The following is a 27,603-nucleotide window of genomic DNA, read 5'->3' as shown; positions in this document are numbered from 1 at the left end:
AATGACCGGAGAATGGGGGACCGCCCTGCTGTGCTCCCGATGTCTGCGCGGCCTGGGGCCGGCGACGGTGGGCCGAGGCCGGCCGGGATGCTCTGCCGGGGCTAGCCGAGGACGCGCTCAGTCTTGCGTCGAGTTTGCGTGAGCGCCGCAGAGTGGACAATTTACAGCAGTCCGGTCAGTGCCTCAGGTTCGTCTTTGGCCCTTGCTCAACGGCCCCCGCCCAAGTGCTCACTCGTCCGGCTCACCCCCTCCCCCGTTCGTCGCAGTCGTCAGCGTCGGCCCTCGTGTGGTGTTCGCTCGTTGGATGGTGATGGTCGAGCCTTTCCTGCTCACTCTCAACTCCCTCCTCTCCAACCCGGTCGCACTCGCAAGGCCCTCGCTGCTTCAGGCTCAGACACGCACCACAATGCACGCGTTGCAGACAGACATCGCCACGCGTCTCAAACGCATCAAGGGCAAGGAGAAGGCGTTGCCAGACACAGACTGGCTGCTCTATTCCCAATGGCTCTTTACAAAAAAATGTGCGTCCACAATTCCTCCCGCTCGACCGAGGCGTCCCAACGATCCCATTCCAGGCGGAAGCCATGTCTTCCCCCACGCGAAAGCCTCTCCCCACCCGTGTCGCAACCTGCGCGCCCTTCCATCCCTCCTCGCCGCGTCTCCCGGCACCCTCCCTTCCAGAGCACCTCACCGAACTCAGGCCCGACACCATTTCTCCACCAACGCCGGCGCCGCACGACGACCCCAGGACGCGCCAAATCCCGTCGAGCTGCTCGACCGCTTCACCCGGGGCCGTCCATACCAAGACAAACCCATAGAAGTGCAGGACGCCTGGGAATCCTACAACCTCGTCCGAGATCGCAATAGCGTGTTGGCCACGAAGCCGGAAATTGTCATTCCCTTCGTCGACCGCATGGCTACAGGCGCCGAAGCCCTTTACACGTCAGACGGGAGTCTCGACGCGCTCAATCAGTGGGCGACGCTCCTCATGCCTCTGCTGTCAGAGGTAGAATCCCTCATCGAGCCAGTGTCGCTAGAGGCCTTTTCGAGGCAGTGTCTCTGGGTCCGCTGCAAGGCCCTCGCGGGTGACATTCCCGCCGCGCTCTCTGGTGTGACGAGAATGGAGTTGCTTCGAGATGGGGAGGACCCGGCCATCGAGTGCAGGGCGTACGAGAGCCTTCTCTTGGCCATCCATCGCACCCAGGGTCCCGTCAAGGTTCTCGAGGTCATCTGCCAAAAATGGACAGCTCTCGGCGGGCGCATCTTCGATCCGCAGTACAGATACTACGGCAAGGCGGTCAACGACGCGCTCAAGTCGCTCTCCGACACTGCATTTTCGATCCTGGACGACATTGAGTTTCCCGCGGCTGTCGTCGCTGCACGGAGAGACAAGGGCGACAGGGCAGAACGGCTACGGGCGGGGGAGCTTCTCATAACCTTCCTGATCGTCAGACGATGTCCGGAGGACGCTTTCGCTGTGCTCGAAGAGTTGCATCAACAGGGACTGCGGCCCAACCTGACGCTGCAACTGGAGCTCGTTCTTTCCCTTGTTCGTAACAGAGTCTTTGAGCTCGCAAATCGTCTCTATTCGACCTTGTCTACCTTTGTAGAGCCCGGCGCTGAGCCCAGGGAATACATCATGAGCGGCCTCCACCTATTCGCCCATCAAGGCGACGTTGACCGTGCGGAGCATTACTTTGGGATCCTCAAGGAGCGGAACGCTGTCGGGGTCTCGAGCATCTCCTTGCGCCTGCATGTGCACGCTCTCCACGGCGATACGGCGAGGGTCATCCAGTTATTCTACGAAGAACTTGCCGAGGCGCGCGGTCGAGGAGAAGCTCGGAGACGTGCACGCGTCCACCACTACACCTCCGTCATTATGGCTCACGCCCAGCGTCGCGACTTTGACGGCATCAACACCTGGCTCGAGGAGATGGTCAAGGCGGGCATCCGTCCCGATCGGTACGTCTACGAGGTCATCCTCAACAGCTTTGCCATGCGCGGCGAGGTCGACGAGATCGGCACGGTCCTCCAACAGATGTTCGAAGCGGGCTTCGCGCCCAACGAGATCACCTACACGACCGTCATCACGTTGCTGGCGGAGCGGAGGGATGCCGTGGCCGCAGAGGCGATCTACAAGCAGGCCATTCGAGAGGGCGTCGTTCCGGACCGACAGATGATCGCCGCGCTCATGAACGCCCACGCAGAGGTCGGGTCCTGGCGGGGGGTCATCAGGGCCTTCGACTACATGACCTCGTCGAAGACGCGGCAGATCCGCCCGCGCATGGACGTCTTCAACATCCTGCTCAAGGCGTACGTCCTCATCGGCACTCCCTTCGAGACGGTCTCCCGCATTTTTCGCAAGATCGAGAACGCGGGCACGCGCCCGTCGATCCACACGTTCACCCTGCTCATCCAGTCTGCCTGCGATTCTGGTCTCATGGACGTCGCGGCCACCATCTTCCAGGAGCTGGAGAAACTCGCGAAAGACTGGGAGACGGGGTTCCAGACGAACGCCTACGCGCTCACCGTGATCATGGCCGGCTATCTGCGCCTCGGACACAAGGCAAAGGCGAAGGAAGTGTACGACGACATGCTCGTGCGGGGCATCCAGCCCACCTCTGTCACGTTCGGCGCCATCCTGCGAGGATACAGCAATGAGGGAACGGAGGAGAACCTCCAGCTGGCACAGGACTTCTTGCGGTCCCTCATGGATTCGGATCCCAACGACCGGGCGTGGCTCGTGAGCTCGAACACGCGGCTATCCGGAATGGAACACATCTACGGGCCCCTGATGTCGTCCCACGCGCGGAGATCGAGTCCGGAGCAGGTGGAGGCCTTGTTTCAAGACATGATCGACCAGGGCGGAGAGCCGACGCTGAGCATGCTGACGCTGCTGCTCAACTCGTATCGCAAGGTGCGGGACGCCGACTCGGCGCGCAAGGTGTGGGGGCAAATCGTGGGGCTCGGCATGCGCTACTCAAAGGTGAAGGGCCTCTTCTCGGGCGCGAACGCGGAGCCCCCGCGCGAGGACCTCCAGCGCCAGGCGAGCATCCTCTGCGTCCCGCTCTCGATCTACATGGACGTGCTCTCCGCCTCGGGGTTCCACCACGAAGTCGCGGACGTGTGGCAGAAGCTGAAGACGATGCACTTCACCTTCGACTCGCACAACTGGAACCACCTCGTCGCCGTCCTCGTCCGCGCCGGCGAGCCCCTGCGCGCCTTTGGCATCGTCGAGCGCATCATCCTCCCGTACCGCCAACAGCTGCAGCACACCACCGCGGACCGCGAGCGCGCGCCCGAGACGCCGCTCCTGTTCGACGACGAGATGTTCGCCGGGGCGGACGGCCCGGACGAGATCGTGCCCGCGCGCGCGGACCGCACGTTCGCCGCGGAGCGCCGCGCCGCCGCCGCGCGCCTCGCGACGCCGCACGCGCAGCTCCTCCGCGGCCGCGGCCGGGACTTTGCGCACCCGCTCCACATCCTCCACCAGATTTCGCCGTCGTGGCAGGCGTGGCGCCCGCACCGCGTGACGATGCTCCTGCTGTCGATGGTGCTCGACCACCTCGAGTCGGGCCGGCTGATCCAGCCTATCCTGCCGGACGACGCGCCCGCGTCGTGGGACGAGGAGTGGGACGAGGACCAGTCGGCCAAGGCGGATGCGCTCATAGAGATGATACAGGAGACGTGCCCCGAGACGCTGCGGGCGGTGCGGGACTTTAGGACGCAGGAGAGTGCGCAGGCGGAGATCGACAATATGATCTACTCGAAGCAACCGGGGGTGGCGAGCATACAATCGCGCGGCTAATAGTATTTTAATTCACAAGTGTGTGTGTAATCGAATCCGAGAACGAGAACGAGAGCGGGTCGGCGGACGGATGAACCCCCATCTAATATGAAAGAGGGTGCTCAGAGGCTTGTATGTACAGGACACGTGAAAAGCGAACGGGAAGGGCGAACGGCGACAGCAACAGCAACAGACAGTACGCGAGCGAATGATATCGTACACAAAAAAAAGGAAGAAAAAAAAAGCAGACGGGTCCTGCGGCGCGCGCTCGCGCGCACCTCACGTCCCGTCGTCAGAATCGTCGTCGGAAGAGTCGCCTCGTCGCCTCCGGCGACCGTTCTTGCTCGAGCCGTGGCGATTCCGCTAGCGAAGCCAAGCGGGGCGTCAGTGATCTGAGCGCTCCACTCGAATCCGCCGAGACCCCCGGCCGAGGCGGAAGTGGGAGGAAGGCCAGGCCAGGGAGGGGGAGGGGGCGTCAGAATTCCGCACTTACCAGAGGCAGTTTCTGGCCTTGATTTCCGAATGCGATCGATAGTGCTGTGGTGCCTGCGGCGGTGACAGGGGAGTGAGCAGCCAGCACTATTAAGACACGGAGGCTCGGCTCGGCTGCGGCGCCTCGAGTGCGCACACAGGGGGTGGGATCATCGATGGTCCACCGCCGATGCGCCGCGCCGCGGGCCAGGGATGTGCGGCTCAAGTGACAGACGGAGAGCGACTGGGCGCGGGGAGCTCGACTCACCGGGGACGCCGGGGAAGCGCTTGGCAGAGTACACGACGAACGGCGCCGTGAACGTCTGAGCGAGCACGGGCGACACGTTGGTGTGCACGCGCGGTGAACCGGTCGAGCCAGTCTCGAACGGGCTGCAGCAAACGCGGAACCACACGGCGCGGCGAGAAGCGATTCGTCAGTATCGTCGAGACAGGGTCAGGCGTATCTCTGCGCCCAAAGAACTGTTGTGCTCACGCGCCGATGTTCATGAGACGCAGCCGCAGCCGGAAAGTTCCTGCGCAAGCAGAGGGATTGGCGTATTAGTTCAGAGTCATTTCGTGTCCGCCCTGCGGCACCGCGCGGGCTGATGGACCCGCAGCGAAAGATTAGTATATGTGCGGCGCGGGCTCACCTTCGGTGCGAATGGACAGGTCCTGGAAGAGGAAGAAGATTCCCGGCTTGCGGTGCTCGTCGAGGAGGCGGCACGCGTTCGCAGCCAACAGGCCGACGAGCGTGCGGGTATATGTATGACGCGGAAGCGGGGGTATCGTCGAAGAGGGAGCTGGGGGAGGCTGGGCGTGTGAAGAGGAGGAGTGCGAGCTGCGGGGCGTGCGCTGGGAGTAGGACGCGGATGCATACATGGACTGGTCGTAAGGCGGGTTGTGCGGTCCTGCGATCAGGCTGGCCGACGACGGTGGCTCGGCGGCGGCCGGCGTGACTATGTACGCCTCCGTCGTATGAGATGTGGATACCTGGTTCCAGCTTGTGTTGGTGCGTGTCTCGATGTTCGGGTACTGCCCGGACGCCGTTTGCCGCAGTGCAGATTCCACGCCGGAACCGCTGGCCGACGCGGGCATGGGGGCAGGACCCAGAGGATCGAGCGTACCATACTGCGGGTCCGCACTCCACGTACGATAGGGATTATCGACGTCAGCATCGGTTTGCCAAGAGCCGGTCGTGCCCGGCCCTGACGAGCTTCCCGTGCCCACGCCCGTGACCAGAGAGGAAGACAAAGAGCGGGATAGGGACGGGAGCGAATAGGAGGACGATGAAGACGGTCCTTGGAGGCCGTAGGCCCAGCTGGAGGCGTCAGACGCGGAAGAGTACGCGGACAATGACGAATGGAAGCCGGTGGAATCTTGCACGAGCGGCGGTGGAGGCGGCGGCGGCGGTGTCGGGAGTGGATAGCCTTGTGAGCTATATCCTGGGATCAGAGGCACGATCAACGGAGGGAATGCGGTGTGCTGGGTGGCCCGGTCAGCGCTCGATGGAAGACTGCGGTCAGAATGGATCCTACCTGTGCCTCGACTGTGGGTCTCGAGGTAAACTTTGGGGTGATGGGTGATGACGTCGAAGGGGTCGGGTTTGCGTGATCACCTGGTGGATGGATCGAAGTCGAGGGCGCGTTCGTTCGTCGCCTTTTAGGGGCATGTGTTGTAATATAGCGGTCTGAAGACGTGGGGTGGAGGACTAGGTTCATTTCATGTTTTCCGTCCGAAGACCACAGGTCTGCCGTGACCAGAAAGAAGGAACAATCCACATCGCTGGGTGGACGGAATCCATCAGAGATCACATGGAAGCCTTAGGGAGCCAATCACTGACTCTTCGTCTACCGGACTGTTATCTTCGTTCCTGACGACCATTCTCGCTACTGCAGCTGGCGCTAGTGGACGTCGATCCTGCAAGGGAGGGCATCAGGCCCGCTATCCACATCTGACGGGGGTGGAGCAGGAGGACACGCACCTTGTCGCCGAAGCCGCACATTCGGGCTCTGATGGGCTGCTGGACCATCTCCAGAGAGTAGAATCTGCATTGCCGCGGGTGAGCGCACGGCCGGTGAAGGACAAGGTGAATCTCGGGCTGACTTTCTGTTGAACCAGGTGCCCCAAGCTGGTGGACCGTCCGAGTCGAGGGTCACGGTCTGTCTATGAAGCGTGACGGCGGTGCTTCTACGACGAGCGTCTGTCATTTGAATCATGGCTAGAGTGTTGTGTGGGGGGCAAGCGGGGATGTCGTCTGGACGGTGAGGGGTCGGTGCTGGAAGGGTGGGAGCGGGGAGGTAGGAGGGGGGTTGGGGTTATGAAGGGGCTGGGAGAACTTCTGAAGCGGGATGGCCGGAAAGCTTCTCACGACGGGACGGACGAGGAGGAAAGAGCACGGTACTGAACGGTAGCCGGCGTGTAGATTGGACGGACCCAGGACAAGGGCAAGGCCTGCGACGCGTCGGGCAGTCGACGACGACAGAAGGTGCTGTTGCGCGCACAAGTAGAACGTCGGCGACGTCGAGGGATGGCCGTGTAGACCTGCGAATGTCGAGGCGACGCAAGGCAAGCGAGGCGGTGGTGGAACGAGGGCGTTGAGCGAGGGCGCGATTCAAAGCCCGCGAGAGTTATCTGCTGCAGCGCGATCTAATCTCTGCTCTTCGTCGAGGACCGCAGCAGTCCACAGGGCTCGACGACGGCCGCAACGGCGAGGGGCTCGACGGTGGCGACGGCGACGGCGACGACGACGACGACGACGACGACGATGAGGTCGTAATGCAAGCAATGGCCGCCTATTGCCACAGCCTGAGACTTCGGGCCCAAGTCGACGGTAAGGCTTCCCGCTCCCTCGGGTCCTCCTCCACGCCTCGCTCCTTTGCTCCCATCGCCGAGCTCGTCGTCGGGAAACAACAGCCCTGCAAACGGCCACCACGTCCACTCTTTGTTCCATGCACACACCCGCGCCTTGTCGTTCGCCCGCTCTGACCCCTCCAGCGCGCCATGACGTCCACGGCCTGTCCCGGCAAGGAAATACTTTCCCACACTTGGCCAGGGCAGCCGCCGCGCCAGCACACCACGCACTGTACCCGGACTCATTTCTTCCCTCGCCTCTTCGACAATGGCAGATCAGGCCGCACACAGGCGCACCCTCCAGGACCTCATCAAGCGCGAGGATCTCAAGAACAAAATCTGCATCGACTGCGGCAACCCCAACCCCCAATGGGCCTCACTCAGGTCAGGCCAGTCTAGACACCGCCCAGCTTCCCCTGTGACCTTGCCCCGCTTCTCCCCCCCAGCTTCGCCGTTTTTCTGTGCCTCCAGTGCGCGGGCGCGCACAGGGGCTTTGGCGTGCACATAAGGTCAGCACACACACACACACCCGCTCCCGCCTCTGGGTGCCGCTCCGCCGACTTGCGCTGCCTCCTCCAGTTTCGTGCGCTCTGTGTCCATGGACACATGGCAAGACGAGCAGATCAGACGGATGAAGGTGCGTGCGCACCCGCCGGCTCCGGCCATGTCGCCCTCAATTACGTCTCTCGTCGTCGTATATATTTAGCTGGGTGGGAACGGGCCCTTCCTCGACTTCATGGAGTCCTACAGCCCCGCCGAGCAGGGCGGTTACAAGGCAGATATGAGCTCATACGACCGCTATCACTGCTGGGCCGCCACGCAGTACCGCGAAAAGGTAGATAAGGTTCCGATCTGTCCACGAACGGCCCGACTCAATGCTTAGAGCGTGCCTCTCAGCTCGACGCAACCTTGCGGGACCAACCTTGGTCCCCATCAGCCCCTCCCGAGGGCTACGCCTCTCCGGGCAGTGGCGTCGGCTCGCCCGGACGGCCCTCGTCCGCGCAAGGCCTCCGCAAATCGCGCACCTCCAACCGCACTAACAGCCTGCGCGCGGGCTCGCCCTCGCCCGCCTCCTTCTCCTCCGCCCCGACGTCCCCGAACCCCGCCTCGCTCAGCATGGACCAGAAATCCGCGAACGAGTCCTACTTTTCGTCGCTCGGGTCCGTCAACGCGTCGCGGCCGGAGCACCTCCCGCCGTCGCAGGGCGGGCGGTACCAGGGTTTCGGCAGCACGCCGTCGCCCGCGCCCGACGCGCAACACCCCGCCTACGGGCTCTCGTCGCGCGCGGCGCCGTCGCTCGCGGAGATCCAGGAGAACCCGCTCGCGGCGCTCGGCAAGGGCTGGTCGCTGTTCTCGTCCGCGGTGGTGGGCGCGTCGCGCGCGGTGAGCGAGAACATCATCCAGCCGGGCGTCGAGCGCGTGACGGACCCGACGTTCCAGGCGGGCGTGCGCGGGTACGTGTCCGAGGCGGGACGGCGCGCGGGCGACGTCGGGCGCTCTGCGAACCAGTGGAGCAAGAGCCAGTTTGGGGTGGACGTCGCGGGGCAGGTGGGCGGCGTCGTCGGCGGGGTGCGGGGGCGCCTCGGGGGGAGCGATCCGGCGCGGAGCGGGTACGGGCTCGCGAGCCAGCACGAGGAGGAGAGCTCGGCGCTGTACCAGGACGCGGACGAGGACGATTTCTTCGGGGAGTATTCGTCGTCCCGGGGGTCTTCCAGCGCGACGCAGGCGTACTCTTCAGCCCCGGCGTCGAAGCCGACGCCTGCTGCGGCGAAGAAGGGGGACGATTGGGACGAGTGGAAAGACTTTTGATTTTTGGGTCGGGTCGTACATGGATTGCGGCTAGTAGATCTGTGTAATTAGATACCCTCGGGGGTGTTGTTGTAACGAGTTCGGTCAGCTTTGCATGACACATCCGGTCTTTTTTCGATCACGGTGGCGTTGTACCATCCGTGCGCAATCATCGCGTCTGTGCCCCCGATAAAACACAAATGTCCCGCACATCCACGTCCACATAACTAATACCCCCCCACACACCCCGCTCGCTCTCCCTGCAGCCAGCCACCATGTCCGCCCCCGACCTGCCCACGCCCCTCGCGCTCCCGCTCTCCGAGACCGACCTCGCCGCGATCAACGCCCACCTGCGCCCGCTCACGCCCGAGGAGATCCTCCGCTGGGCGCTCGACCACCTCCCGGGGCTGCACCAGACGACCGCGTTCGGCCTCACGGGCCTCGTCGCGATCGACATGCTCGCCAAGCTCACCCCCGCCCCGCCCCCGCTCATCTTCCTCGACACGCTCTACCACTTCCCAGAGACGTACGCGCTCGTCGAGGAGGTGAAGACGCGCTACGGCGTCCCCGTCGCGGTGTACACCCCCGAGGGGTGCGCGACCGTCGCCGAGTTCGAGGCGAAGTTCGGCGAGCGCTTGTGGGAGACGGACGAGGAGAGGTACGATTTCGTGGTCAAGGTGCGTGCCGCCCCCGCTCTGGCCGCGTACGCGCACTCACGCGAAGACCGCCGTCGCACCCAGGTCGAGCCCGCACGCCGCGCGTACGACGCCCTCGGCGTGCAGTCCGTCATCACCGGGCGGCGGGCCTCGCAGGGCGGCGCGCGCGCGACGCTGCAGCCGCTCGAGGTGGACGCGACGGGGCTCCTGAAGCTGAACCCGCTCTTCGCGTGGCCGTTCCCGCTCGTGGACTGGTACGTGCGCACGCACGGCGTGCCGCGCAACGCGCTGCTCGACCGCGGGTACCGCAGCGTCGGCGACTGGCACAGCACGGCGCCGAGCGGCGCGGGGGACGCGGGGGAGCGCGCGGGGCGCTGGGCGGGCAAGGAGGAGAAGACGGAGTGCGGGCTGCACGTGGACTATTTCGCGGTGAAGGCCAAGGCGCTCAAGGAGCAGGAGCAGGTGGGTCCCCCGTCGTCTGCGTGCTGTGCGTCGCTGGACCGTATCGGGGCTCACGCGACCCCCGTGTCGTCATCGCAGGGGTCCACCACGGCGTCGGACGGCGCTAGCAGTCGAGAGACAAAGGCGTGACCGCGTTGGGATGCTGTGTCCCCGGCCGCGCACGTATCATACGAGTATGTACCATCATACGTAGACAGTCCGGCGCCCAACGGCCTGCGATCTGTCTTTTGTTCTGCGTCCCCTGAACTCGGCGCATCCGATGACAAGCACCGCTGTCCCCGCCATCTCGAGGAATGATGATGCGACGGCGATACTCGTGGCGGGCCCCGTTCAGCGAGGCCCCGGACATCAGACATGCATATACATTAAATGACCAGTGCGGGAAGCGAACAACATCATCGGGGCGTAGCAAACCGAGCCGCGAACCGTTATATATAAGTTTACAACATTCGGTGCGCACGTGTCATTCGCCCTGCGGCATGCTAGGCCAAGGCATCGCGCACAAATCGCCGGCGCCTTGGGTGACACGCAACGGGCGATCGACGGCCGGCGGGGGGCGCGCTGCACGGACGCGGTGATGCGCTACCTCGAGCGACGGCCGGGCCGCGCCGCTCCAGGCGAGCTCTTGTGATAAGGCTCTTGCGGTTGCGTCCTGCGTGGCCCATCCAGGACAGACGGCGTGCAAAGACTACGCCAGGTGTATGCACGCCCGATGGGTGGCAACGCGCTCTCGCATCTGCAAAAGCCCCTCCCGCAGCGCCGCCCGCCCCCCTGCGGTCTCGGCGATGAAGCTGAGGGTCGGATCGCCCATCGAGGCGCGCAGGATGTCGGAGGCGCACTGGGCGAGGGAGACGACGTCTCCGAAGGATCGTGCACGCGCAGCTTGGTTCAGTGGACGTATACCGTGTGGCCACGGGGTCTGAAGACTGGCGCCTAGATACAACGTCGAGAGGGCGCACCGCGTATCGATGAGGATCGAGCAGTGTATTAGACCCTTTGAGCTGGACGGGTCCCACGGCTGTGCGTCCCAGACGGTATGCGAGAAGTCCTTGACGATTCCCCCAGACAAGCCTCAAGTGAATACAATGCAGCTCGCAAGCGGGTCAAGCTCGGGGGAATGTTTCATTAGAGTTTGCGTTCCGGATCAGCAAGGTCGGAGGCCGGCGTGCTCTTGAGAAAAGCGACGAAAGGCGGGGATGATCGTCTGTGAGCTGGCGCGCAGGGCACCGAGTTTGGGTATATAGACGATGGGAGTGTTCGAGGGATATAGAGGAGGGCGGCGGGAGAGCAGCGAAAACGGGAGCAGATGCCGTGGCCGGTTATGGAAGACATCCAAGGCTGCGATAATCAAGTGCCGTAACGCGGTCTGGGTCTGCGATGGCCGCAAACCTCGTTCTCCCACCTTTGCCCTCCTCCCTCCACCACCGAGGCAGTACCGAGGCCCGCCGCGCGCATTTGCTCCCGTCCGCCGGGGTCGCGATACGCGTTCGCGGAACGCGTAGCTGAGGGCGGGGCTCGATGCGCGACAAGGTAAGCAGACCGGATCGGGAAGGTGTTGTGGACTAGGGGAAGGAACGTATAGTGATCATTGATTGTGGGCGCCGGTGCAGTTCGCGCGGCTTATTGCGAGCGTCAGGCTCACCTCATGCCCTCGTCCTATATCTTCCACACGCGCACACGGCCCCAGGCCATCTCGCTTCCCCTCCCTCCCCCCTCCCCTCGCGACCCCTCGCCTCGCCTCGTACCTCCACGATAACACAGCCCCCATGTCTGTCTTCTCGTGCGTCCCCGGTCCTCCCCTGCTTCCCACTCACCCCGACCCCGCTCACCCTCCGATCCCAGCCCCGATTTCGGCCCCAAGCCCCTCCCGCCCCTGCCCCAGATCCGCTCAGAAGACATCCGCAAGCGCATCTTCACCCATCGCAGCTACGCCGCCCGCCCCACCCACATATTCGAAGATACCCCGGAGGACCCCAGCCCCGACAACGAGGTGTACGTCCCCCGATCCTGCCGTCCACCCGCAGTGTCCTTGCGGCTCACCCCCCGATCGCTAGCTTGGAGCACTTGGGCGACCAGGTGCTCGGCCTCGTCGTTACGGAGCTCCTCTACCACCTATACCCATACCTCCGCGTCGGCCCGTCCACGGTACGCGCGGTGCGCCCTGTCCGCCAGAGCGCGATGCTGACCTTCTCTCCCGTAGAAAATGAGGGCCCTTGTCGTCGGCAACAGCACCCTGGCCGTCATGTAGGCACCGAAAAAAATACCCCCCGTCGGACCGTCGTGCACCGCCGCATGTTGACTTTTTGTGTGCAACAGATCCGTAAAGTACCGCCTGCCTGAGCAGCTCCGCCTGCACCGCGCGCAGTCCATCACTCTGAGGGCGTCCGTCAACGTACAAGGTGCGCCCCTGCCCCTGCCCCCGCCCCTTCTTCTCTCTCTGCAGTCCACTCACGACAGCTCTTTTCCCCAGCCGACGTCTTCGAGGTAGTTTCTCACTCACCGCAACCGTGGCCCCACTGACCCCTGCCCGCGACGCGCGCGCGCGCGCACAGTCCTACATCGGCGGGCTCTACCAGGACCAGGGCCTCGTCGCCGTCCAAGACTGGCTCCGCGCGCTCCTGCGCCCCTACGTGCACGAGGCCTACCGCATCGTGCGCAGCCAACACGGCCTCCCCCCCGCCAGCGCCACCAGCGGCGCCCCCGCGGGCCCCCCACCCGCCCCGCGCCGCCTCTCGAACCCCGCGCTGCCCGTCTCCCCGCCGCCCTCCCCCTCCCCCTCGCTCACGAGCGCGACGATCGGGCACCTCGGGCTCTTCAACCAGCGCCTCCAACAGGACAACCGCACCATCGAGTGGTCCTTCTCCGACAGCAAGGACCAGGGCACCAAGGCGACCCCCGTCTGGGTCGCCCGCGCGCTCGTCGACAGGGAGTGCTGGGGCACCGGCCGCGGCAACACGAAGAAGGCGGCCAAGAACGAGGCCGCGAAGCAGGGCCTCTCCAAGATCGGCTACACGGTGCGTGTGCGCGTCACGCCGCCCGTCGCGGTTGCGTCGAGCCGCGCTGACGCATGCGGGTTCTGCATTGATCCGACAGGACCTCCCGATGGACGCCTGAACGGGACGTGGCGTCCGCACCCCCGAGGTGCGCGGGCCTTCAGCCTGGGGCAGGATGTGCGACGCGAAGTGCCGCCGCGCATCCTCCTCCAGCGTGCAGGCTCGCGCGCCGGCAACGTATCGTGAATCTCTCTCTCGTCTGTATCTGTCTGGATGTATGGTTGTTGTTGCTTGCTTGCTTGCTTGTACGCTCTCTCATGGGCTGGATGGATAGATATATGTGCTGGATGTACGTGTATGTATGTATATATATATACGTGTTCAAACGCCCGTGCGCCCGTCGATCGTCCGGAAATATCAGCAGTATGTATATGTACGCCCACCGCCCCGCGTCAGACCGCGTCGTCGATAAAGATCTTGTCGACCCCCGTCCACGGCTCCTTCCCGCCCGACGCGAACACGCGCTCCCGCTCGACCCAATACTCGAGCGCGCCGTCGGCGGTCCTCGCCGGCGCCCACACGCGCTCGCCCGTGTCCCCGTCCGTCTCCGCGCGGAACCACCGCGGGCGGTGCGGCGGGGCGCGGCCCTCCTCGCGCGCGCGGCGCATCGCACGCTGGTGCTCCTCCTGGCGCGTCTTGAGCGCGTTCGCGAGCTCGTACCGCGCCTGCTCGAACACGCGCTGGTCCGGGCGCAGCCGGCAGTCCGTCGGGCACACGAACGGCGCGAGCGTCCCCGCGGGGCAGTCGTTCAGCGTGATCGCGAACGGCGTCAGGTTGAACGGCGCGCGCGGCTTTTCAGAGTTGCGCCACAGCAGGACGTACTCGGGCGTCGGCGACGCCGAGCCCGGCCCGCGCACCGCGACGTCGGGGTTGAGCGCGCCCGCGCCGGAGCCGGAGCCGGAGCCGGAGTTGGAGCCGGAGTTCGCGCCCGCGCCCGCGCCGACCGCGCGCGCGACGAGCTGGGAGTTCCACCGGCCTGCGATCTCGTACGTGACGGTGCCGGCCGCGTCGGCGACGTAGCCCGAGATCTCGTACGCGTCCTTGCCGCGCCACCCGCGCGGCTTGAACGTGAGCACGCACTGGTCGCCCGTGCGGTGGTTCGTGACCTGCGGGCGCGACGGTGGCACGAGCGGGTCAGCGGGGGGCGCACACACACAAGAGCGGAGAGGACGCGGGCACGCACGGTCATGTCGCCGTAGTGGTCGATGGTGGGCGAGCCGAGGATGAAGCCGGACACGTTCGTGGTGACCTTCTTCCAGCTGTAGTGCTCGACGACGCTGCCCTGGGCGATGCGCCCCTCGTAGACGGGGTAGGCGGGGCCGCGGGCGGCGGGGATGAGGAGGTCGACGTGGGCGACGCCGGTGGGGCGAATCTCGAAGGACTTGCCGGTGAACTTGTTCTGGGCGTCGACCTGGCGGGGGGGCGATCGGATGCGCGGTCAGCACACGGCGCCCGCTATCGGTGGGAACGCACGACGCACCTCGCCGTAATAACGCCATCTTGGGGACTCGGCATAGCATGCCGAGATAGGAGGGTGGTGGCTCACTTGCTCCGAGACGTAGCGGTACTGCTTGTCGAGGCGCACGTATTCGAACGTCTCGCTCTGGGAGGCAATGCACGCGCCGTCAGGGAATCGCACGCGAAGGGGGAAGGGAGGGGCCACCCACCAGCATCGGATTGAACGGCTTCGCGATGCGCCCGATCGTCGACGAGTAGTTGGACATGGCAAAGGCCGCCACGAACGCGAGCCGTCGATGCGGATCGCCCTCGGCAGACGCGGCGTCCACTGCGGCGGCACATCGGCGCACGCGCACGGACCGTGAGCACGCGGAACGCACACAACACGCACACACAGAGCGGGGGCCACTCACGACACTCGGAGAACTCCATGTCCTCCGCCTGGGACAGGACAGGGATGAGACCACCCACGCAGACACAGTGAGGGAAGCGCACGTGCTCACCATCCGCTGCAGCATGCTCGTCGGCTCGTTGAAGAACACCGGGAAGCTGATCTTGGTCAGGTCCTTGCCGATGCTGTGCTTCAGCACGCTCCACAGGCTCGTCGGCGGCCGCTGGTCGTCGTTGAGCCCGAGCGTCTGCCGCAGGTTCTCGTACCCGACGTACGCCGCGCGCTCCACGATCGACGGCAGCTCGCCCTCGACGTGCCCGCTCGCGAGCGACTCGTTGATCACCAGGTTCGGCAGCGCGTTGCTCTCGATCGCGTCGAAGAACTCGTCCTCCTCGTCCGTGTCGCCGTCCGCGTCCAGGCCCGCGCTCTCCGGGCCCCCGACGCCCCCCAGCCACGGCGACGCCCTGCCCCCCACGGACACGGGTGGCGACAGCGGCGCCGGCACCGCCCGCGCGATGATCGACCCGCCAGACGCCTGCCGCCGCGCCACGGTCACCGTCGGCGGCACCGCGGTCGGCGTCCGCACGTCCTCCTCCGGCGCCGGCCGCAGCGGCGGCGAGAGCGTCAGGAGCACCGACGGGCGCCGCTTGACCGTGCCCCCCGCCTCGCCCGCCGTCGCCGCGCTGGGCTCCAGCCGGCTGCGGCGCCGCGCCTGCGTGCGCAGCTCCCGCTCCAGCTCCTCCCCCTCCTTGACGACGCTCGCGAGGCTCTCCTCCCACACCGTCTGCCGCTCCCGCTCCCGCGCGACGCGCCCGCGCCACCACTCGTCGCGCTCCTTCGCCATCAGCACGTACTCGTTCACCATCCCCTGCACGCTCGACAGCGACTCGCGCAACGCGCTCTGCAGCTCCGTCGCCCGCGCGGCGCCGCTCGACGCGGACGCCATGTTCGCGAGCAGCTGCGCCGTGAGCTCGAGCTGCGCCGCGGCCGAGTTGCCCTGCAGATCAAACACGTCCTCGTGCGGGGGGTGCTCATCGCCCCCCTGCTCCGAGCTCGCATTCCCCGACGAAGCGTCGTTCGCGTCGGGCTCGCCCACTCCCAAATACCCCGACCCGCGCCGATTCGGGCTCGCACCGACACCGCCGCCGCCGCCGCCGCCGCGCGCGCTCTCCTCGTCGTCCGAGTTCGCGCCGGAGCTCGCGACCGAGTCCGCCTCGCCGCGGCCCTTCTTCCGCTTCACGAGCGACGACATCGTCGAGCTGATGCTCCCGCGCACCGACGCGCGCGACAGCGCGTCGCTCTCGCCGGCCTGCTCGTGCGCGCCCTGCCTGTGCTTCTCGATCGCGCGCGCGAGCGCGTGCGTCCAGCGCGCGGCCTCGACGGGGTGGTTCGCCTTGAGGTACCACCGCTGCACGCTCGTGTGGCCCCTTGACGGCGTCGACTGCACCTCGAAGCGCAGCGCCTCGCCGCCGGGCGCGACGCGCAGCACGGCGGCCTTCATCGAGATGGACCCGCGGCTGGCCACCGTCTCGTCCTCCTGGTGGCGGTAGTCTTTGTTTGCCCGCGGCGGTCAGCGCGCGGTTCTTGCCGGCGGCGGAGCGGAGCGGAGGAAGGGCACGTACAGGACAGGACGCCGCGCTCGAGGACGAACCAGCGGGTGTTGTAGCCGCGGGCGACGTTGGTGTACTTGTTGAGGTAGCCCTTGAGGACGGGGGGCTCGGTCGGCGGGGACGCCTCGATCAGCGTCCTGTCGAGGTTCGTGACTTGGGGGGTTGGGAGCGGGAGTGAGCACGACGGGGCGAGGACGCGGGGGGGCGAGACGGAACTCACACTGGCGCAGGAAGGCCCTGACCTTGTCGTCCTTGCCGACGACGTCGTGGAGCGGGCGGCCACGGCGATCGCGGACGAAGATGTCTGCGCCGCCCCGGACCGCGAGCTCGATGAGGCTGAGGTCTTTCCGCCTGGCGGCCTCGTGGAGCAGCGTGGCGCCCGATGCGTCATCTAGGTACGAGAGATCGAGCAGGCGGACGCGCGGGGAGGAGAGCAGGGCGAGGAGCGGGGGCGGGGGCGCCGCGGTGGGAGGGGAGAGGATGTAGGTGCGGAGGAGCGAGCGGTAGGAGGCGGTCAGGAACGACCTGGAGTCTGCGAGGGGAGAGGGTGTGTGAGCGAGGAGCGGAGCGCGATCGGGGGGTGCGTACCGTTGATGGCGCGCAGGACGTCCTTTCCGCGGGCGACGTCCTTGCAAGTGCGGCCGTCGCGATCGCGGAGGGTGTCGTCGATGCCCTCCTGGTCCAAGAGGAGGTTGACGACGTCCGCGCGGCCGAGGGAGGCGGCGAGGTGGAGGGCGGTGGTGCCCGAGCCAGCGGGGTGGACCGCGTTTGGGGAAATCGAGCGGTGGGAGAGGAGCAGCGAGACGGTGTCGGCTGGGGGAAGGGTCAGCAGCTACGCCGATAAGAGGAGGACGGGGGGCAGGGACGGACTGGATGCGCATCGGAGGGCGAGATGGAGGGCGGCGGCGGCGACGTCTGTGTTGGTGTCCTGGGAGAGTCGGCGTGCGGTGCCAAACTCTGCGAGAAAGGGGTGGATGAGGGCGGGGTCGCCTGGGGCAGCGGGGGTGAGGGCATCAGCGACGGGGACGAGCGGGAGGGAGGGGCGGGACTGCACCGGAGCGCAAGGCGGAGAGGAGCTTGACCTGGTAGAGCGGCTCTGTGGTGGCTGGGGGCGGGCGGGGGCAAGGGCAATGAGCACCGACGGTCTGCACGCATCCGCTGCCAACGACGCACGCACCCGGTTCGGTGTTCGCGAGGGCAGACATGGACTGCGACGCGGACGCCATGCTCGACGGCGGCGACAACGAGGAGCGTGCGCGGTCGAGGGGAGTGTGTACTACGGCGAGACAAGCGCGTTGATGTTGTGCAGGCGAGAGCGAACAATTGGAGGCCTTTGGGTTGAGAGACTCAGACAATTTCCGCGGTGCTCACGTCATCAGCTGTATTCCATCGTCCCTCCCTCACAGCCGTGGTGTACACTACCCTACGCATCCCTCAGCCTCCCCACCCTCTCCACAGGCGGCGCACCCCACACAAGCGTCTTCCGCCGTGGGTCCAGCAGCCGCGGGAATGCCCCGTCCAGCAACCCCGGCAATATCCCGACCGCCGCAGCCGTAGGCGCCGCCGCTGCCGCACTCGACGCCGTCGCAGCCGGCGCAGACGCGGGCGCAGGCGCGGGCGCAGGCGCGGCCAGTGAAAGTTCCGGCGGCGCAACGGCGGCGGCAGAAGCCGCTCTGCGCTCGCGCTCCTCGTCCTCCAGGCTCTTCGCCCCCGACCCCGCCAGCGCGCGCGCCTCCTCGTCCACGTCCTCAAACGTGTCCTGCTTCACCGCGTTCATCGAGTACGCCCACGCCCCCGCCGCGAACCCCGCCATCACGACCCCCGTCGCCGCGTTCCTCCACTTGTACGGCTCGCGCGCGCGCATGAGCCCGGGCGACATCACCTGCGCGTGCATCCGCGGTTCATTTTTTTTATTATCATGGTCGATTCACTGTCATCACCATCACCGGTCGGGCGGGAGGGGGGCGCGGGCGGTGCTCACGTAGCTCTTTGGGCGGTAGGACTTGGTCGCCGTTCTCCGGTTGATGTAGGGTGAGCCTTCCATGGCGGAGTGAGGATGGGTTGGATGGCCAAGACGCGCGCGGAACCGCGAACGTATGTAAGCCAGAGCTCCCGGTCCGGCCCTTGCCAGTTCGCACGCACGCAAACGTTCCGACAATAGTACGCAGACACACCACTTGCACAGGACTGCATGTCCGCCATTTTTTTTTCAAAACTAAGGATTGATTCGTGGGCCTCTTTCACTCAAAAGCAAGCGTTGTATTGCAGCAACATGAGACGCGGCAGCCCCGCTCACCCGCTCTTCCCCTGACCAGCCGCGGCGCCCCGAGAGGCCAACGTCAACGATGCTGCAGCACGCGGGCACCGCGAGGGGACGGACGCACCTTGATCAGCGTGTACGCGCCAAAGACGATGCCGAGCATGCCGGCGGTGAATCCGGTCTTGTAGAGACCTGTGCGCGGGGCCCGTCAGCCATCAGCCGCGAGCGCGGGCAAGGGACGGCGCACGCACCCATGTAGAGACGCGATCTGGGGGGGCGGTACCAGATGGGCTGGTGGGAAGCCTGGGGCGGGCGCGGGTGCGGGTTGATGAGCGCGGGCAGCGGGTACACGGGGAGGAGCGGCGGGGACGCACCTGGTACAATCTCTGCTTCTCGATAACGTGGTTTTTCTCTGGGATGGGGAGGTCAGGGGACATGCGCAAATAGAACAGGGGAGAGAGGCGGACTGTAGACGAGGCCGTCGATCATGGTTGTGTGTGCGAGGGGGATGGTGGTGGTGGTGGTGGTGGTGGCGGTGAAGGCGGGAGAGATGCACGGTGAGCGGAGTTTGAACGGCGGAGTGAGAGAGCGTCGAGGCGGGTCGGGTGCATTCTGGCTGCAGCAGCCTGCATGGCCAACGACCGCGTCCGCGCAAAGGTCCGTCCCTGTCCCCTCGCCGTTGTCGCCATCGCCGACGACTCACCCGCACCCACCCCAGGGCATCACCATCCACCGCCCCATCATCTACGGCAACACCGCCGTCGTCCTCACCCAGAAAGACCGCGAGCAGCTCCCGTCCCCGGACCACACCCACCGCTGGACCGTCGCCGTTCGCAGCGCCGCATCCCTCCCCGACTCCCCCATCGTCGGCGGCGCTGACGACATCAGCTACTTCGTCAAGCGCGTCACCTTCAAGCTCCATGACACCTACGCCAACCCCACCCGCAGTGAGTCCCCTCTCCCTCTCCCTCCCCGCCCTCCCCTCCCCCTCCTCCTCCGCGCGCGTGTTCACCGCAGGCACAGACATAGACAAGCCGCCCTTCGAGGTCTCCGAGACGGGGTGCGCGTCCCCCTCCCTCCCCGCTCGCCCGCGCTGACCGCCCGCGCAGCTGGGGCGAGTTCGAAGTCCAGATCCGCATCCACTTCCTCCCCGACTCGGGCGAGAAGCCCATCATGCTCTACCACCACCTCAAGCTCCACCCTTGGCCGTCCGCCGCCCCCACTGCCCCCACCGCCTCCACTGCCCCCGGCGCGGCTGCGCCCGAGCCCGACGCGGCCCCGCACCCCGACCTCGCGCTCCTACACGGGCCCGTGCACTCCTGGCAGTACGACGAGCTGCTCTTCTTCGACCCCTTCCAGTCCTTCCTCAACATCCTCCTCGCGCACCCCCCGACCGCGCTCCCGAAAGCCAAGACCCGCCCCGCGCCCTTCAACGGCGTCCTCCCCGCGCTCTACGAGCCCGCAAAGGGCGCCACCCCCGAGTTCACGGCCGTCATGGAGGCGGAGGAGATCGACCGCCTCGAGGCGGCGCGCAAGGAGGTCGTCGCGGAGCACGAACGCTGGCGCGTGCGGCTCCTTGAGAAGGAGGCAGAGCTGGAGCGCCTGAAGCGCGAGCTTAGCGAGGCCTGAGTTTCGAACGGGGTAGATCGCACAGATGTACAGTATGGTTACACGTCGTCGTAGCAAATACAATAACACAGGGTTCGAGTCCGCCAGCAGTCTCTCTCTCTCTCTCTCAGTGCCACGGCGCCCAGCCGGGGTACATCTTGGCCTGCAACGCGCGCGTCAGTCGCGTCCGCTACAGCCCGGGAGCCTGGACTCACCAGGTTCGCGTCGTCGGCCGCCTCCTGGATGAGCATCTGCACAAGGTTGCTCGTCGAGATCTCGCGCTCCGCGCGCTCGCGGCTCGTCGTGTAGATCCCCTTGAGCTTCTTCTCGATCGGCAAGAGCGCGTTCTTCGCGAGCATGCGCAGGTCGACGGACGCCTTGACCGTGTTCACGCTCCGCCGGCTCGCCTCGCGCTCCTGCGCGCGCGGGGGCGTTGTTAGCACCGTCGAACTGTAGAGCGGGGAGAGAGAGGCGGACGCACCATCTTGCGCTTCTCGTCTTCCCACTCGACCAGCGGGTCGTGGATGAACGCGTCGAGCACGCTCATCAGCGTGTCCTTGTTGTCCCGCAGGAGCTGCAGCACGTTCTCGCACGCGATGCGGAACACGCCTGCGGGCGCGACGCGGCGCGTTAGTAAGAGGCGCGTTCTCGTGCGATCAGTGTGCGGCGCGGCGCGCACCTTCGACCCCGGTGACGCCCAGCCCGTCCACGATGTTCTGCGTGAGCCGGAACGGCACGCGCTCGGGCGTCTCGAGCGTCTTGCCCTGCACAAACGCACAAACATCAGCGCGCGCGGGGGAGCCTAGGCAAGGAGCGCGTCACCTTCTCGAACAGGCAGTTGAAGTCGACGTGCACGACCGCGCCGTTGTTGCAGTCCAGCAGGATGTTCTCGCAGTGTCTGTCGCCGAGGCTGGCCCGGGCGTTTCGTTCTGCGTCAGCGGGCCCCCGCGCGGGCGGGCGGAGAGGACGAAAGGCACGCACCCGAGGATCCACCCGACCATGGACATGACGGCCGCCGTCCTGCTATACATCAGCCGGCTCGCGAGCCACGCCGACGGCTCCGGGAACGTCTCGATGAACCACTCGTGGAACACGGGCGGGAAGCTGCGCGGGCGACGGCGTGGTCAGCAACGTGTCCGCGTGCGAAAGACGCGAGAGTCGAGACTCACTGGCGGAGGATATCCTGCACGAAGATCTGCGCGGCGTCCTTGTCCGTGGCCTCCTTGATCTTGTGGAAGATCGCGTTCATCTCGGGGCTCTGTGCGCGCGGACAAGTGAGCTCGCGGTCGGGGAAACACGCCCTGCGGGCTGCTAGGTGCTCACCCAGTTTTTGATGTTGCGCGCCTCGTAGATCTTCGCGAGCACCGGCCGCACGGGCATCGTGTCCGGCACCCACTGTATGAACCCGCACTCCTCGTTCAGTGTGATCACGCCGTACGTCCGGATGTCTGCGGTCCCCACTCCGTGAGCGACACAGCGCGGCGCGGAAGGGAAGGGGGGGGGGTCCTTACGGAGCTGGCGTCTGCGCGACTCGGAATTGGTCTTGAGGAGCTTGTTGATGATCGCGTCAAAGTCCATGAGCCGCGCGTCCTTGCGCAGGTCGTCCTTCGGCTTTCCTAGGAACTGGAACACCTGGCCGCCTTGCGAGACGATCGAGATCTTGCGTGGCTTTGCGAGCGACCGCATCACGTCGATCTCGTCGAGGAACCCTGCGTGATGACGGACGGACGGAGAGTGAGCGCCTCCGCTCGTTCGCGGGAACATGCACGTACTGTGAAACGTCGGCAGGTCTGACGGGAACGGGTGGTAGTCTGAGTCCGCCATGGACGACACCGGCGGGAGGCTGGCTATGAGCGACTCCTGCAGCGGGATGATCAGCCTGCAGGGCACCAGCTTTGCGAGCCGCGGGAATTCTTTCTTCATGCTGAACGTGACCTTGTCTTCTTTGAAGCGGTGGTCGCACATGGCCAGGAGCTCGTTCGCCATCGCCATGCATTCGTTGATCAGCACGGGCAGGTCGGGGGACGACGGGCTGGGGAGGGTCTACGGACGGTATCGTGACTGCGCGGGTGGAAGGGACGGGGTGCACGCTTACCTTGAGCTGGTCGAGGATCTCTCGTCCTCGGCTCTCCCGGATGGCCTTTGTCGATTTGATCACGGCCAGGAAGAGCCAGATGGCCTGGTGGGGGAACTCTCGGAGGACCATCAGGATCAGCTTCGCCAGGATGTCGTAGACTTCGACATTGGTGTGCCCGACGCGAGAGACGATCTGAGGGAAGGCGGTGTACCACTGCAAGACCGAGCATCAGAACACGAAGCGCGGGACGTTTTTTTCTGTTCCACAGCTTGCCTTGTAGACCGGGATGACCTTCAACGCTCGCGAGACCTCTACGTTGATCTTCTTGTAGATCTCGTGCTTCGAAAGCGTGCGATCTTCGCCCAGATCGAGCCAGATGGTGAGCAGCCTCGGCATTGTCTGGTAGATGAACTTGGAGCCGTACTTCATGGCCTTGGTGAAGGCGCGGATCGTCGCAAGGTTCGTGCGGATGCCCCTTGGACCAAGATATCAGCGACTTGGGGAACGGACGAGACCCGAGGCCACACACCGGCTTTTCTGGTCGTTCTCGGAAAGACCTTTGAAACAGTCATCTTGGAACTTCCCGTAATAAAATATGACGCTCTCCCACCTTGTCTGCGTCAGAAAGAGATTACAAGAGAAGGACGGGGCGCTCACTTTGGCCACAATTCGATGGCTGCCTCGTATGACTTCAAAACGTCGGACATCTCGAAGCGTTCCGACTCGTTCATCCAACGTGCTCGGACGAGTTTGGCCTTTGGATATGTCAGGAACATGGCAAAAGTCCTAGTATTGACGAGCATTCACCTTTGCTTTCATCTGCCTGACTTCTTCCAAATCACCTGTGAGGTCGATCACGCCTGCCTCTGCGTTCTCTCCGAGCCCAGAGAGATGTATCGAGTTGTCCAGTTCGTGAAGCGCGCGCAGCGGTTCCCCGGTGTCTTTGATCAGTTTGGCGCCCTGGATGAAAGAAAACGGTGTATGGCATTGTCGAGCTTGCAGCATCGCGCTATACGCCGTCTGCCAATGTCCCGCCTTGCGAGCAAACTTTGCACTGGTGAGCCAAGACCGACCGATTTCATCCGAGAGGGGCTTGTATCTCCTCGCGCTAGGGGTGGATCAGTCGACGCAGACGGTGAAGGCACATGTTGTGAACGTACTTCAGCGCGAACGCCGTCCTCCGCATGCTCAGGATCGGCTCGCGGATGCGGAACGTGGGGAGCGTTAGCTCCAATCTGGCGACGAGGTTTCGCGACAGCGCGCTGAGGATGTGGTGTCGCTGGCGTGCCGAATGTGCGCCGCTGAGGGGCAGACTGCGCACAAAATTGTGGACCATATCCACCTCGTGCAGGAGGTGCAAGTTGAGCACCGCGTCGTACGCGTGGCGGTACTCCCTTGCCCCCGAGGCTGTGATCGGGTTTCCCAAAACCATGAGCGCTTGGGAGTGGGCCTGTTCAATCGTGGCCGAATCGTCTTCCTGTAGGGCCAGGAGAAGACGCGCCATGACCGTGGAGGAGCCTTGCGCATCCGTCTTGTCTACCAGAGTCTTGACCTCGTCCCAATCCCCGATCATCCACGCGCTTTCGACTTGGAATCCAGCGAGCGAGGACTGCCAGTCTGGATTTCGGGTGAGCACTCCTTTGACGTGCGTGCGCAAGGTGTCTGGCCAGAGAACACTCAGATTCGTTCATCTCGAGAATCGGGGATTAGCCTCACCGTAATGTCCTAAATTTCGCAAGCACCGTAGGAGACCCACATGGTTCTCCAAGCTGTCCGGCAGCTGCTGGAGCCGAAGCTCCCAGCAGCTTTGGGCCGACGTCCAGCGCCCGGTGCTCTCGTGTTGTCGAATCTGGTGCTCGAGCGATGGAGACAAGATGAGTGTAGACACGCCCTCCATGCCATCTGGCTCGTCGATGTTAGCGTAGATCTCGTGCAAACGTTCGTAGCACTGCTGCACGTCCTGCGTAGGAGCCTGACGTTCACGCAGCAGATTGATGTAGCGCTCGAAGCTCATCAACGAACGTGCATACGCCTTGCACTGGAAAGCCGCTTTGGCCATCAAGTCTTGATCTATGCTCGATAGAACAGAATCGACGCGCAAGAGCTGTTCCTTGGCCACATTGCTGGCTTGGCTCGTTCGGCTTTGCCTACCCTTTTCCTTTTTGCGCGCGGCGAGATCTTGGCGAACGACTCTTACCCATTTGTTCAGATGATCCATGAGCATAAAAACGGCCTGAAAATTGGGTGAATAAGGAGTCCGGTGCGAAGAATGAAAATGTACCTGGGCACTCAGTAGTTTCTTGTCAGGCGTAGATGTGCTTTCCAAATTGACCTGGTCCTCCAGAACTGCCAACAACTCGATGCGGATGTTATCTGTTTGAACTTCGTCTCCTGAGACGAGAGCGTTCAGCACGAGGTGAGGAAGCAGATGATGAGCGACCCCGACGTCCTTGTTTCGTACTGCGGCACGGAATACTTTGAAGATGGACTGCGCTGTAGTTCCAGAAGCGTGCGCGATCAGATAGGTGGTCCATAACTGAAGCCACTCGCGATAGGTGGATTGGGTTGGGTAGATAGGGAGGTTCCAAGGAGGCAAAGGCCTGTCATTGACGTGGAATCGTGCTTCGAGCAAGGGGGTCACTGTTTCCAATACGTGTCTTGGTAGGAGATCCCATCTCGAGCGAATCTTCAGAGGAATAGAAGTCGTGGATTTAGCCGCAACGAGGTCCGGAGAGAATTCACAGAATCTGAGCAATTCTTGTATGGCGTATGCAAGGTGACTTTGGTGGTTGATGTCGTTGGCGGACCGAAATGCGCCGACAAGGACATCAACAATGAGGTGTAGAACAAATGTCATCGATTCGATCTCGTCCGTGAAGTTTGCCTTGACAATCATCGTCGAGTCGCTCACAACGAAGTCGAATCTGTCGGGATCAATAGCTCCCAGCGCTCCGATACACGAAAAGGCGAGAAGGCGCAGAGCATCCGCACCATCGCTGTCTCGACAAGATGCCGCAAAGAGCACGCGCAGGACATGGCCCACAAGGGGATTGAAGTTATCACCCGTAGCCAGATTTTGGAAGAAGTCTCGGTGCTCAACCATCAATAGTTTCAACTCATTGAGCGCTCGGATTGCAACCGTGACGTTGTCGTTCGAGACACGATCGAGGATCTTTCTCAGCTTGTTCTCCTCTGTCCAATTGTTGCGCAGGGTCCACAGTCTCGCATGGATATCCGCCAGAGCGACAAACTCCACTGGGTCGGCAAATTCATCTAGGTTATTTCCGAGCTGGTCTACAAGGTCGAACAACAAAAGGCGAAGGCACCGGTGAGCAACGCTGCGTCCGTGCGAGGACAGTGTCGACCAGGCCGAGATGAGTGAGGCACTCGTTGGTCCGACGTGAGTGCCAAGGTCCGAAGGGTTTAACGTGGTCAAGAAAGTGTACCAGCTGTCGAGAACGACGTCGGCCAATTCAGGAACAACTAGCTTCATTCGCAGGGTGGCCATGATCTATGCAAGGCGTTCAACATTAGGATGTCGTCAAATCTGAACGAGGACACAATCACCTGAGGTGCTACGCTGGTGATAGAGGGTCCGATGTTGGAAACAAGGGCACCTAGACTACGCAAGATTTGCTGTTTGGCCTCAACAGTCGCCTTGCCCGGTATGTCCTGTAACATATCGTTCATGTTGCTGAGAATCCCAAGCATATGTGTCTTGAGGAACTCTCCAAGATCTTGCTTGAAACTCGGTCGTGGTCCATTAGCAGGCACCGAGACACACTTTTGCACTTTACTCAATGCCGACATGGCCTTCCTCGGGCACCTCAGTGACATTAGCAACATCAATCAGAAAGCAACTCACCGCTTGCGCTTTTCCAGGATCCTCGCTGCCCAGTACATTAACAAGTTTAGCCAGCAGAGACACGAGGCAACTCCGCACCACGCTTCGTATGTCGATAGTACCGTCGTCGGCAGCTTCAGTCACGATCTTTATTATGAAAGTAAGCGCCTTGTTCGTCTGTCCTGGTCCCTGAAGGAGAAACACGTGGGCGAGAATCGCAGGCGAGTTCCCCATGAAGAGCAAGGATTGTTTCGTGCCAAGGTCCTTAGAAATCTTCTCCAGAACTTTTTGCTCGCAGGCGCCGAAGAGCTGAGGAAGCGTTCGCGGCAAAGTAGAGTTGATAAAATCAAGAGGACCGATTGCGAAGAGACGGCAGCACTCCAGGAGAAGACCAGGTTGAGAATGCCACCGAGACACCAGAAATGGGGCGACTTCGTCAAGGTATGGCGAAACGAGTCCATAGGTTGATTTGTTATGCGTTTTGGACAAACGGAGTAGCTATGGAACGTGAGGTATATCAGTGCGAACTACCATAAACTTATGTGTTGAATTTACCTGCATATAGGCGAGTCCTTTCACGATAGGACTGGGCCGCCCGAGCTGTGCGATCAAACAGCTGATGGCCACTCCTAAGATGCTGTTATCTGTCACTCTGTGGACAATTGAGCCGGTGGTATCATAAGCGGTGTCAGACGCGTACTTGCCAACGCTCCCAACTGCGATGAGAACAGTCTCTTTCACGGGATCCTTCGGGCTATCCATGAGCCGATAGAACGTATCGAAAATCCGTTCGACCTTGGTCCATGTTGTCTTGCCAATCGCGTGATAAAAACGAACAAATTCTACTAGCGCTCGTCTGCCTCCTGAATGAGCGGCGAACGTCACCAGCAGACAGGTGACACTCACCCCGCACTCAGCCTGACACTTCTATTCTGGTCTGACATGCTCTGACACAGCATTTGAGCAATGTCATCCATGTCGCCGTCGCCATGCTCTACGCATTGATGTGCCAAAGCACAGGCGATGGTGTCATACGCAGCCTTACGCACAGAGGACGAGATAGGCTGGTGTGTGTCGTCTAGCAATGCTTTAACCATGATCGAGTAAGCTGGTAAGATGTTCATCGTTTTCTTGGGCGGGCGAGAGCACGGACAAGAGCCCGTCCCTCGATGAACCAGCAAACATGGCAACTGGACCAATCCTTTCGTGACCGCAACCCTCTCCTCGAGCGAAAGACCCCTGCGAGGTCTGTTTGTATTAGCTCAGGTCAACTAGCTAAAGACACGAA

At 63.7% G+C, this 27,603-nt stretch overlaps 10 protein-coding genes across 10 annotated transcripts; 5 read left to right on the top strand and 5 right to left on the bottom strand.

Moving 5' to 3' along the window:
* Window position 1: 1 nt before the first annotated feature.
* Window positions 2-3,808, top strand: HETIRDRAFT_150956 (uncharacterized protein; the record flags this gene model as incomplete). Its single annotated transcript, XM_009545539.1, has 3 exons — window positions 2-67; window positions 422-521; window positions 576-3,808. 3 exons carry the CDS (start codon window positions 2-4, stop codon window positions 3,806-3,808), a joined length of 3,399 nt encoding a protein of 1,132 aa, XP_009543834.1.
* HETIRDRAFT_458045 (uncharacterized protein) lies at window positions 3,784-7,354 on the bottom strand (the record flags this gene model as incomplete). The annotated part of the gene is made up of 11 exons (XM_009545538.1): window positions 3,784-4,150; window positions 4,281-4,333; window positions 4,527-4,648; window positions 4,752-4,791; window positions 4,909-5,740; window positions 5,794-6,040; window positions 6,099-6,175; window positions 6,240-6,303; window positions 6,362-6,533; window positions 6,692-6,799; window positions 6,943-7,354. The coding sequence occupies 11 exons, from the start codon at window positions 7,352-7,354 to the stop codon at window positions 4,067-4,069; spliced, it is 2,211 nt and encodes a 736-aa protein (XP_009543833.1). The 3' UTR covers window positions 3,784-4,066.
* A 22-nt stretch (window positions 7,355-7,376) lies between these two features.
* HETIRDRAFT_472577 (uncharacterized protein) lies at window positions 7,377-9,014 on the top strand (the record flags this gene model as incomplete). The annotated part of the gene is made up of 4 exons (XM_009545537.1): window positions 7,377-7,492; window positions 7,688-7,745; window positions 7,815-7,943; window positions 8,006-9,014. The coding sequence occupies 4 exons, from the start codon at window positions 7,377-7,379 to the stop codon at window positions 8,915-8,917; spliced, it is 1,215 nt and encodes a 404-aa protein (XP_009543832.1). The 3' UTR covers window positions 8,918-9,014.
* Window positions 9,015-9,032: 18 nt separating this feature from the next.
* Window positions 9,033-10,285, top strand: HETIRDRAFT_439024 (uncharacterized protein). Its single transcript, XM_009545536.1, has 3 exons — window positions 9,033-9,573; window positions 9,637-10,014; window positions 10,093-10,285. Exons 1-3 carry the CDS (start codon window positions 9,172-9,174, stop codon window positions 10,141-10,143), a joined length of 831 nt encoding a protein of 276 aa, XP_009543831.1. The 5' UTR covers window positions 9,033-9,171; the 3' UTR covers window positions 10,144-10,285.
* Window positions 10,286-10,477: 192 nt separating this feature from the next.
* Window positions 10,478-11,140, bottom strand: HETIRDRAFT_449689 (uncharacterized protein; the record flags this gene model as incomplete). Its single annotated transcript, XM_009545535.1, has 3 exons — window positions 10,478-10,666; window positions 10,739-11,032; window positions 11,099-11,140. 3 exons carry the CDS (start codon window positions 11,138-11,140, stop codon window positions 10,478-10,480), a joined length of 525 nt encoding a protein of 174 aa, XP_009543830.1.
* Window positions 11,141-11,854: 714 nt separating this feature from the next.
* On the top strand, window positions 11,855-13,031 carry HETIRDRAFT_239865 (uncharacterized protein; the record flags this gene model as incomplete). Its single annotated transcript, XM_009545534.1, has 6 exons — window positions 11,855-12,006; window positions 12,069-12,159; window positions 12,215-12,258; window positions 12,331-12,413; window positions 12,485-12,498; window positions 12,567-13,031. Coding segments are annotated over 6 exons (849 nt in total), but the record flags the coding sequence as incomplete, so codon positions are not given.
* Window positions 13,032-13,459: 428 nt separating this feature from the next.
* HETIRDRAFT_313097 (uncharacterized protein) lies at window positions 13,460-17,731 on the bottom strand (the record flags this gene model as incomplete). Its single annotated transcript, XM_009545533.1, has 11 exons — window positions 13,460-14,173; window positions 14,251-14,478; window positions 14,548-14,670; window positions 14,735-14,853; window positions 14,939-14,966; window positions 15,029-16,467; window positions 16,539-16,679; window positions 16,747-17,058; window positions 17,115-17,339; window positions 17,397-17,516; window positions 17,581-17,731. 11 exons carry the CDS (start codon window positions 17,729-17,731, stop codon window positions 13,460-13,462), a joined length of 3,600 nt encoding a protein of 1,199 aa, XP_009543828.1.
* A 218-nt stretch (window positions 17,732-17,949) lies between these two features.
* On the bottom strand, window positions 17,950-18,570 carry HETIRDRAFT_313108 (uncharacterized protein; the record flags this gene model as incomplete). The annotated part of the gene is made up of 2 exons (XM_009545532.1): window positions 17,950-18,408; window positions 18,508-18,570. The coding sequence occupies 2 exons, from the start codon at window positions 18,568-18,570 to the stop codon at window positions 17,950-17,952; spliced, it is 522 nt and encodes a 173-aa protein (XP_009543827.1).
* A 766-nt stretch (window positions 18,571-19,336) lies between these two features.
* Window positions 19,337-20,415, top strand: HETIRDRAFT_312423 (uncharacterized protein; the record flags this gene model as incomplete). The annotated part of the gene is made up of 3 exons (XM_009545531.1): window positions 19,337-19,733; window positions 19,810-19,846; window positions 19,896-20,415. The coding sequence occupies 3 exons, from the start codon at window positions 19,337-19,339 to the stop codon at window positions 20,413-20,415; spliced, it is 954 nt and encodes a 317-aa protein (XP_009543826.1).
* A 106-nt stretch (window positions 20,416-20,521) lies between these two features.
* On the bottom strand, window positions 20,522-27,568 carry HETIRDRAFT_46944 (uncharacterized protein; the record flags this gene model as incomplete). Its single annotated transcript, XM_009544901.1, has 23 exons — window positions 20,522-20,557; window positions 20,610-20,807; window positions 20,876-21,003; window positions 21,074-21,158; window positions 21,217-21,304; window positions 21,376-21,498; window positions 21,564-21,652; window positions 21,718-21,842; window positions 21,906-22,103; window positions 22,167-22,437; window positions 22,490-22,684; window positions 22,721-22,946; window positions 23,001-23,081; window positions 23,129-23,226; window positions 23,279-23,579; window positions 23,632-24,133; window positions 24,188-24,704; window positions 24,753-25,982; window positions 26,039-26,284; window positions 26,337-26,813; window positions 26,871-26,967; window positions 27,016-27,171; window positions 27,222-27,568. Coding segments are annotated over 23 exons (5,814 nt in total), but the record flags the coding sequence as incomplete, so codon positions are not given.
* Window positions 27,569-27,603: the final 35 nt, after the last annotated feature.

The sequence above is a fragment of the Heterobasidion irregulare genome (assembly GCF_000320585.1).
Source record: "Heterobasidion irregulare TC 32-1 unplaced genomic scaffold scaffold_03, whole genome shotgun sequence".
NCBI classification, from domain to species: domain Eukaryota; kingdom Fungi; phylum Basidiomycota; class Agaricomycetes; order Russulales; family Bondarzewiaceae; genus Heterobasidion; species Heterobasidion irregulare.
Note: the sequence above shows the minus strand (reverse complement) of the source record. Positions and strands in the feature narration are given on the sequence as shown.

Bases quoted from the DNA above. Each gene is read 5' to 3' on its own strand.
- HETIRDRAFT_439024 (XM_009545536.1), top strand. From the start codon at position 9,172: ATGTCCGCCCCCGACCTGCCCACGCCCCTCGCGCTCCCGCTCTCCGAG. The intron at 9,574-9,636 runs GTGCGTGCCGCC...CGTCGCACCCAG, and splicing joins GGTACGATTTCGTGGTCAAG to GTCGAGCCCGCACGCCGCGC. The intron at 10,015-10,092 runs GTGGGTCCCCCG...TCGTCATCGCAG, and splicing joins CGCTCAAGGAGCAGGAGCAG to GGGTCCACCACGGCGTCGGA.